The sequence below is a fragment of the Trichoplusia ni genome, chromosome 16 (genome assembly GCF_003590095.1).
Source record: "Trichoplusia ni isolate ovarian cell line Hi5 chromosome 16, tn1, whole genome shotgun sequence".
Taxonomy (NCBI): Eukaryota; Metazoa; Arthropoda; class Insecta; order Lepidoptera; family Noctuidae; genus Trichoplusia; species Trichoplusia ni.
Genome location: NC_039493.1, coordinates 4,197,431 through 4,206,990, shown reverse-complemented (window position 1 = coordinate 4,206,990; position 9,560 = coordinate 4,197,431). Strand labels below are relative to the sequence as shown.

Here is a 9,560-nt window from a genome sequence, read left to right as displayed (position 1 = left end):
AATAGAATGTCACTTCCTACTTCTTTAATATTTCTTTAATTACAACATTTTCAGCTTCTAGAACCATTTGCGGAAATAAAGGATCCAGGAGGCACATTTTAACAAAATTTCTTAGGTCTGGTATATTAGTACTCATTACATCTGAAAAGAAAAAAATGGGTCAGAGTGTAGCAAAGGGTGTGCAAAGCTTTTTATGGCCCAAAAAAGGCTGAAGATTCAATTGTTCGAATTCGAGTCTAAATCTTCAAAATTCGTTTCACGACTTTAATAAAGTTGCGACGGTACCTTTGCGATCCAGAGCGTGGTTCAGTACTTCGCCTAAGTCGCGATATTTGGCGTTAATTGGTAAGCTGGCTTGCACACTGTGATGGTTAATTACAGGAAAGTGCTCACTAAGCAGAGACAGACATTCTGGCACGTTAGATTTTATTTGAAATTTTATTTTTCTAACCTATTATGGACAAACAGAATATATTACACATAACATTTTACTATGCAGCATAGCAAGTACGACCATAGAAGCCTGCTTTATGAATTGTAGTCAAGACTGTTTTGAATAACTAAAATGTAATAATCAACTAGATTTTATTTTGTTCAACTTGTCACTTAAATATAAGACGGAAACTTACTTCTTTGGAAGAATTGCTCACAATTAATATAACAACATCTTCTTTATAAATTCCTTTTATTTTGTGATTCATGTTGAAAGATTCTAAAATCTTTGTATCTGCTGTAAAAAATAATTGGTCGTAATGTACGCGAAGGAAAGTATTTGATATTTTGTGATCGTATTTAGTCCAACATCCCCTCCACAACATAAGTTTTTCTATTGGGGTCGACCACAAATCTGAAACAAAGTTATAGTAGTAAGATAATAAGAATAGGAAATGAAACTGTATAATGCTGCCGACTTACTGCGATTCATAGTGGTAAATTATGCAACAATTTAGTAATTGCGATAAGAATTAACTACTTTAAAGTAACACTGTTAATTTTCTTAAACATCCCGCGCTTTTTTATATAACTTTTAAATTAAAAACTATCCAGCACCGACGTTCCTTAAAAGCTGGCATTATAACTTTTTTACTAGCTTCATTTTTAATTTAATTGTATAAAGATTATTTGCTCATTGTATTCTACTACATTTGATACAAATCCAATGAAGATTTTCGAAAATCTTTCAAAAAATCTAAGACACATGGTATGCGTACGTACGATTGGATTTGTAACGAAACAATTAATGTCAGTATCATGACTGATGACAGGTGTCAGGCTGAACCACCTACATTTTACAAAATATGTTTTTGTGAATTGACTAATATTGAATTGTTTTCATGAAACATAGTTCACGATGTCGGCTGGAACGTATTATTTTGTAATAGTTGGACATTCTGACAATCCAATATTCGAGATGGATTTTATTCCAGTGACCAAAGAACCAAAGGTAAACATTCCTTTGGCCTATCTTCCAGTGAATATTTGCAATTTACCTCTACTTACTATTTTAATTAAATTGCAGAAAGAAGATAATAGGCATCTCAACCAGTTTATAGCACACGCTGCTTTGGACCTAGTGGATGAGCATATGTGGAAAGTGACCAACACATATTTGAAGTCAGTTGACAAGTTCAACCAATGGTTTGTGTCAGCATTTGTCACAGCTAGCCAGGTAGGCATAATAAACATTTCCTCTGCCAAATTTCATTTATTTTACTTCTGATCTGTATGTGTTGAAATATTGTTTTTTTTTTCAGATGAGATTCATAATGGTCCATGACGCTCGCAATGAGGACAGCATCAAGAACTTCTTTACAGATGTTTACGAAGCTTACATCAAGCTAATGCTGAATCCATTCTACAAAGAAGACACACTTATAACATTGCCTGCCTTTGAGAAGAAAGTTCAGTTTTTAGGCAAAAAATATTTAACATAGCGGTTTACTAATTATTAAGTTAAAGTTAATTTATCTTGCTGCTTATAGTGGTGGCATATCGTAATATATTATTTCAAATGTTTTTATTTTTGTTTTGATCAAAGTATGGAGATTCAGAATTATTATTTTACTCAAGCTGTCGTGTTCATATGCCATCTGACTGAAACAAGGCAAGCCCCATTTCGCAGTTGGCCTGTTAAATAATTTGTCCTGTAAAATATTAGAAAGCAAAGTATAACAGCTTGAGCAAAACTTGTTTCATTTATAAAAAGTATGTTGCAATTATAATTAAAAGGGAATGTTCACAGAATGTTGTAATAAATGGTGAGAATGTATGTGACTGTATGCACATATTGTGTAATTGTAAAAAAGTAAATTGTATAATAAGTCCAAAAATAAAAAGATTTTTGTATGAAAATAATAATCATGGTTTATTTAAAAACAATTAAATGCATGCCTCTGAAAGTAGAAAGTTATTGAATTTCAGATTATCATAATACTGCTTTATTTATTATGAATATCACAATGTCACTCACTGGGTGGTTAAAACCATGCAATAAAGGGTTATCTAGTTATAAGATATTTTTACCAAGCTCCCTATTTAAATCATTATTATCGAAAATCATGAAGAACCTGACAAAAGAGATACAAATTTATTGTAAACTTTTTATATAATTATGTTGATAATGTTTTTTTTTTTAAATCAAAGCACAAGCAATCAGTCAAATGGATCAGAGTTACAATCTCATCACTCTGCATTGTCAGTGTTTACAATAAACTGCATTTATTTTGTCATTTACAAGTAAAGAAATAAGTAGGACAGGACCAAATATATTGTACCAAATTGCAAATTGCTTGGTTGTTATTAAACCACAGGGTCATAATCTATAGCCTTAATTCTAATCTAATCTATTTAATTGTTCAATACAAGTCTGGCAGGCCAAGATCATCATCTGGAACACTGTCAATTGAAAAATCATCTGAAAAAAAAAGTATTAAGAATTAATGACTACCTTCATAGTATTTTTAAATCTAGTTTTTGTATGTAGATATACTAGGTCTGTTAACGAATAAAATGTGTTGTTTTCACTTAGGTAGCACCTCAAATGGTTTAACATGTATGTGTAGTACAGTATGTATAGAAAAATAGTACCAGCATAATTATGGCTTAGTTTCTCAACAAATACATTTTTTTCATTTCCCCCTCTTGGAATTGAATAAGAATATAATTATATTATTTCCACTGACCATAATAAACATCATCTTTATGGTATTATCTTATGAAGTTTCTCATCTCATTATACCAAATTTCCCACCATTTTTCCAAGCCTATGTAGTCATTAAGGCTTTGAAAGTCTTGAAAGTGCCAACTTCAAATAAGAACTGCTTAGTTGTTACTGAAAGTTCATGAATAATGCTTACCTTTAAAGAACTCATCTTGGTAAGAGCAGTTGAAGTCCATGCTGTGTCTTTTGGTGGTGGGTGGCGGAGTGTTTGGTGGAGAGAACTGCTTCAGCATCTCGGGCTCCGGCACTGACAGGTAGTCAAATAGGTCACGGTGGTGATTGTCTGTTTATGGAGATGATAATGTTGATCTGGATTACTGTTAGACTTAGCTGAATTGTAGTTAGTATTGCCAATGTGATGGTGGTTAGTTAGCATGAAGACTGAAGGTAATCTATATCATAATAATCCTGTTATTACCCACAATGACCCACATCTTAAAAATATCATCTATTTGTGACTATTCTAAGCATTCTACCCTCATTCTGAATTTGTTGAAAGATCCGCTAGGTGTAGGTACCAATACTATTTATTTATAATAGGCACCACATTAGGTGGCAGTAATATATACTTATTTTTAACTCACCATACTTATAAGAAGGCCTGTGAAACTCAATATCCTCTCCACATAAGTCGGTATCATTTTTCTCGTCGTTATAGATCATGGAAACAACATTAGCTGCTCTTGGAGTGAACACATTTCTGACTGGGGTATTTTTCAAGGCCTTTCCAGTGTTCGATAAAAATGATTTCTTTGGACCATCGGACTTTTTGACTGGTTCGTTGGGCTTAACAGGGCCCGAAGACACCGTTTTACCCATATTTTCTGGAAAGAAAACATAAAATTGGGACCATTAGATACAACCATATTACTTTTGACTGATACAAGTGAAAAAAACAGTAATTCATAGGAAAGTTATATTTGGGCCTTTCCTCTTAATCCGTTTGATTTATTAAGTGGTATTTGATTACATTATAAGATTTATACAAAAAAGTTTTACCAATGTTCGACAGCGGTTGGCGCGAAACATTTTTGATCGCTTGTCTTGTTATATGGTCTCCAAAGATATCAAACAGCGATTCAGCCATTTCTGCCGATATTACTCGAATAAACTGTAATAAAATGTTAAACTCAGTATCTTCTTCGCGACAAAAATGCACATTAACTGCAACAAACAGAGACACAACAATCGTTACTCGTTTGCAACGGTTTTTGACAACGTTTTGAAAAAAAATATCTTTTGTCTGGATGCAACCGCCGTCAAAAGTACAAAATCCTGTCTTTTAAGACATTAAACCGATTTTTGATATTGGATGAATCAAAGGCACTTGTAAAATATTTTTTATAAAGCTGAATTAATTTTGGTAATGAAAAATAATATCCATTTTTCCTTCATATTTTTTTATACTGTATCACGCTATCACAAAAATAATGACATTGATGATGACAGTATTATGACAGTACGGTCAACCATTTCAAAATAAACACGCGATATTTATTCAAATACATTGAATAATTATAGAAAATATAAAATAAAATGTCAGAAGATAAGTCTTCTAAAACTAATGGATTAGGGTCTGACCCAATGCAGAGATTGGCTTCTTTCAAACCACCTCGCGACCTCACTCTTGGTGGGATAAAGACAAATAAAAAAGTATTCACACCTAATTTGAACGTGTCTAGGAATAAAAACAAAGGGTAAATATTATTATAAAATGTTTAAATACTTCAAATGACAAAATAACTTTAAATTTGTTATTTCTCGGACTCTAATGTATTATGCCTAATCTCTATCTTCTTCCTTTAATAATTACAGGCCAGCGAAACCACAGCCTAATTTAAAAAGAGATGAAAAAGAAAAACGAGAACGACGAAATGACAGAAATAAGAACAGATACACTCCTAACATTATCAAGGCTAGCGGAGTATTCTCTGAAGGTAATTCTTGTCCTTGATAATGGTCATATAAAGCAGACTTGGGCAAAAATCAGAAACCCATGCCAAGCTTGTTATCCATCATAGCTGTAGTTCATTCTTCCTTAGATCTTACACCTTTATGTCCTCTCATAAAACCTTCCCATTCTAGCCCTGTGGACTGGGTACAGAATGTTGAAGTAATACATTTTTAAAGCAGTATCTAAAGTTACCAAGTTAACGAACAAATGGTAAGGGAAAACATTGTGAGGAACTCTGGATTCTTATATTAAAATGGGAATGTGCCAACCCCCAATGAGTTAGCTGGGTCTTCAATACTCCAACTGTTCATAATATTGGACTATTGATTCTTTTCCTACATAGGAAGAGGCCTGTGCTCATCTGTGGGATATTCGTTGACTAGTATTACTATTGGACTATTTGTTCATATAGTGACTAGCTGATCAAACACACTGTTTGAAGTTTTCTGATAATAAAGTTCTAAATATTTACAGGTCTGGGTGCCGCTGAGCGACATGCATCATCCCGGATGTCATATGGAAGCAGAGACTCAGACACTGTACAGACATTGCAGAAGCCAACTATAAGAGTCAAAGATGTTATCAAGGTGAGCATTTATTATTATTACTTCTGCTTAGGTGTCAATCATGCACTGTCTGGCTTGCTGATTTAGTGGCCTCAGTGATATACTCAGTAAGGTTTTTGGGTTGAATTCCCACCCAGGACAATGCTTGTGTGATGTCATGAGCATGATTATTTGTATTTCTTGGTGTTATTTATCTATAATAATATGTATCTGCAAAATGAGCCTTGGGCATTACTGTCTATCCGATAAATTTAGCTTATTCAAGTACTCTCAAATTAGTTGAATTTTAAGAGTAATTAACTCTTCCCTGTAAAACTAGAAGTATTGCAGATCCACCTACTTTAAATATTGTATATTTGCACTATTCCCAACAACATCAAATTATCAGTTATCTAGTACTCAAAACATATAATTTGATTAGTTTGGGACTAGATAGCATTGAGTGGAACTTGTGGGCTGTTATACAAATACTACCTTGTTATAATCATATTTCCAGATTGATAAAGAACTAGAAGAGCAAAAGATCAAGTCAGTGTTTGGTGACAGCTACTTTGCTGATGACAATGAGTGCGAGGACTTTAAGAAGATTAATGAGATCGACGCCCCCATCAAACTGCCCATGGATGATGGAGGTGAGCCAATAGGAGAGGAACTGATGTATTGATTGTACTTGTCATGTTATTGTGTAGACTAAATTTTATGTGAATAATGATTAAGGTCTATTCTGGACTCTGAAGATCTGTTGAGATTGTGAATGGATGTTAGTTTAATAATATTAGAATAGTTTCATGTGAAGCACTACTTTAAATTAAACTCTGATGTCCTTATTTAAAGATATGAGAGAGACTATTTTTTTGGTTCACGTAACAAATTACGCTAATATGTCTAAACTGTAGGAATTATTAAATTTTATCCTAAAATATAATCCTAATTTCTGAAACATGAATGGTCTCTATTTCAAAACAAATTTAATATTTCTAGAAAATGGTAAAAAAGACAAGAACATTTCCAGACTACCTATTCGGATTTGGAGGGTAGTTGGTAATAAGCTAACTGAATGGTTTCTTTATAGGCTGGTCCCAAGTTAAACCGTCCGTGAAGGTTAAACAGGAGGTGGTCGTGAAGCGCGAGCCCGAGGACGCCGACTGCGGTACTAATTACTGTAGCACCCTGATTTACTAAAGCTTTGATGCGCGAAACAGTACTAGTACTACTTTAATGCCTTTTGCACCTTTTACCCGACTTTTGGTGAAACTATAAGTGCATCTGCGCTGTTACACCGTGCAACAGATGGAGATAGATTGCAACAGCCTGCCTTTATGAAAAGTCTTAAGTCGCAAAACCTTAAAGTACAATCAAACCTTTACATATTATTTAACCGTCACTCTTGAAATGTTACAAAGGCGGTTTACAATTATGTCATAATGATCACAGCTGTGTAATACAGGGTGTTAGAGTACGTTTACATTCGCAGCTCTGTGTCGCCGCCGGAACTGTTTCCCTCGGCTAAAGGAGCGGCTACATTGGCACCGGATTATACTCACCAACTCACCTAGTTGCGATGCATACTTTGTGTTATCGGACTGTTTTGTTTCATTATAGCTATCGCTGTATTAATAGCGTATACTGCGAACATACTGCCAGACTAAGATGATGCCTGATTCAAGATTTTTTTTAATATTGCGTTTTTTACATTGCATTGAGACAGTTGTAAGTGAAAACAAAAAGAGAAGTGTTTTATATGTTTTGATCAGGCACTATCTCGGTTTAAACAGCAATGAAGTTATTTACATAAAACAAGGCCCCATTGCAATTTGCGTACGCGAATGGAACTAAGTCTTAGCAAATAAGTGGTTATTGTATGAAGCTTAGAAAGGCATTTGCTTGTACCAAAATATCAGATCTACAATGGATAAATATTATCGTATTGCGAGCTTATTGGCGGCACCATGTTTGCGTAATCTTGTATCATATTAAGTTGCATCATACTTTGTTACTTATTATTCCAGATTCATGCATACTTTTGGGATTTCTAATTGAAGGTTAATTATTAAGAGTTAGTTAAGAGCTTCAGCGCGGTTATACTTTTTACTGTATATCGAATCGTCCAATAATGTTACAGTTAAGAATAATTACTGCTTGGGTACACGGTGTTGGCTTATCCTTCATTATATTACATTATTTAATATGAATATGTATGTTACAGTGCGAGAGTCGATAGTGGAGGAGAAACCGCGGGTCGATGTAAAGGAAAGCTTCGAGAACACGGACGTCGTCAACTTGCTGCGGAACGATCAGCCCACACTCATACTGCTGCAGGTCTGTGGAACGTGACTTGTGACGTCACTGCACACTTTATTGCGTATTTTACAACGTAGTTCAGCCAGTAGCAATGGAAAATTGTTTTAATACATAATAAATATACGCTTAAATTTTTATTTTAATAGATACCGAGGCCTTGAATAGTGGATTGATAAAAATAAATGTTGAAATAATTTGGGTTGTCCTGTTCCTAGAACTGGGATGCATGAGCTAGTTATTCCATTGTCTTCTTTTGTAAAACCTAAAATTATTGTATATTTCTGATTTAAGTTACCAGATTCGTTGCCGGGTCGGGGTGGTAAGATAGATGACGACATTCCTAAGCGGAAGAATCTGAATGAACAGCCATCCACATCTAATGATGAAGAAAAGGAAGAAAAACCTGTGAGTACTCCGATTAGATATACATATTTAGATGATTGTATGATGGCATCCTATACTATTTCGGCCACAGTGACTTCTTTATTCAGCATTTCAGTAGTAAAAGCGAACAATATTTGTTTTCCTTCATCAAAGTCTGTCTTTTTCCAATTGACTGCACAGTTGAGTGGTTGAGATATCATTGCGACACACTTCGTTGTAAATAAAATACAATCACAAGTCAAATTTTTGACCACTAAGAATTTGATTAAAAACATCTATGCTTGATGTACAGGTGGAGACCAAGTGTCGACTAGCGGATTTAGAAGAGGGTCGTATTGGGAAGCTGCTGGTGCACCGTTCAGGCCGCGTCAGCTTGAAACTTGGTGAAACCTTGTTTGAGGTGAGTGTCGAAACATTGCAAATTTGAAGGTCTCTTCGAATTGAAGCATGCATGGGAGTAGTTATTCCATTGTCCTTTCTAGTCGCGACTGAGTAGCGTGGAGCTTTCTAATCACAGAGCACAGTGTTGTAACTGACTTATCTGCTAGTTTCGATTTTTGAGTGGTGTTATGATATTGTTCTCCAGGTATGCATGGGCACAAAGGCAGCGTTCCACCAGGAGGTGGTGTCAGTGGGCACGGACGACGAGTCCCGCTCGGCCAACCTCGTGTCACTCGGCGCGCTGCAACACAAGCTCAACCTCGTGCCCAACTGGGAAGCCATGTTCCATAACATGTCCGTCTAAATTGTATATAATTGTTAATATATCATGTATATAAATTATAAGGTTTTGTTTTATTATTCAGATTTCAGTTGCTGACTGACCTGGGTCTATTTAATTCCTGTTTTCTTTCTTGTTGTCAATTAAAACATTGAACTCAATATAAGTGGTTCACACAAAAATTGCAACTTTAGGTTTAATTCTGTATTGTTTATATCTAATTCACAATCATGTTCTCCTGTATTTTTATACATACTCATATACTCAGGTTTAAAAGAACTAATTTTAGAATAGAATATTATTTATTGTGCATCATGGAATGACCCTAGTGAAATAATATCATTCAGTTTAAGAGTACAATGGTGGACTTATTGCTAATAGCAACAACTTATTGATGGCCAGGATCGATAGAAA

At 34.6% G+C, this 9,560-nt stretch overlaps 4 protein-coding genes across 5 annotated transcripts; 2 read left to right on the top strand and 2 right to left on the bottom strand.

Moving 5' to 3' along the window:
• Nucleotides 1–16: 16 nt before the first annotated feature.
• On the bottom strand, nt 17–925 carry LOC113502077. Its single transcript, XM_026883458.1, has 4 exons — nt 916–925; nt 630–847; nt 286–451; nt 17–141 (listed from the first exon to the last, which is right to left on the bottom strand). Exons 1-4 carry the CDS (start codon nt 923–925, stop codon nt 17–19), a joined length of 519 nt encoding a protein of 172 aa, XP_026739259.1.
• Nucleotides 926–1,247: 322 nt separating this feature from the next.
• Nucleotides 1,248–2,358, top strand: LOC113501749 (trafficking protein particle complex subunit 2). Its single transcript, XM_026882971.1, has 3 exons — nt 1,248–1,444; nt 1,520–1,669; nt 1,755–2,358. Exons 1-3 carry the CDS (start codon nt 1,352–1,354, stop codon nt 1,932–1,934), a joined length of 423 nt encoding a protein of 140 aa, XP_026738772.1. The 5' UTR covers nt 1,248–1,351; the 3' UTR covers nt 1,935–2,358.
• A 145-nt stretch (nt 2,359–2,503) lies between these two features.
• On the bottom strand, nt 2,504–4,451 carry LOC113501748. Its single transcript, XM_026882970.1, has 4 exons — nt 4,220–4,451; nt 3,805–4,044; nt 3,357–3,503; nt 2,504–2,914 (listed from the first exon to the last, which is right to left on the bottom strand). Exons 1-4 carry the CDS (start codon nt 4,305–4,307, stop codon nt 2,856–2,858), a joined length of 534 nt encoding a protein of 177 aa, XP_026738771.1. The 5' UTR covers nt 4,308–4,451; the 3' UTR covers nt 2,504–2,855.
• Nucleotides 4,452–4,686: 235 nt separating this feature from the next.
• Nucleotides 4,687–9,211, top strand: LOC113502142 (DNA-directed RNA polymerase III subunit RPC4). 2 transcript variants are annotated; one of them, XM_026883538.1, is made up of 9 exons: nt 4,687–4,917; nt 5,036–5,157; nt 5,649–5,761; nt 6,237–6,372; nt 6,813–6,890; nt 7,947–8,059; nt 8,333–8,446; nt 8,718–8,825; nt 9,012–9,211. In XM_026883538.1, the coding sequence occupies exons 1-9, from the start codon at nt 4,757–4,759 to the stop codon at nt 9,168–9,170; spliced, it is 1,104 nt and encodes a 367-aa protein (XP_026739339.1). In that variant the 5' UTR covers nt 4,687–4,756; the 3' UTR covers nt 9,171–9,211. The 2 variants fall into 2 exon arrangements, with proteins under 2 accessions (XP_026739339.1, XP_026739340.1); XM_026883539.1 differs by lacking the exon at nt 6,813–6,890.
• The last annotated feature ends 349 nt before the right edge of the window (nt 9,212–9,560 follow it).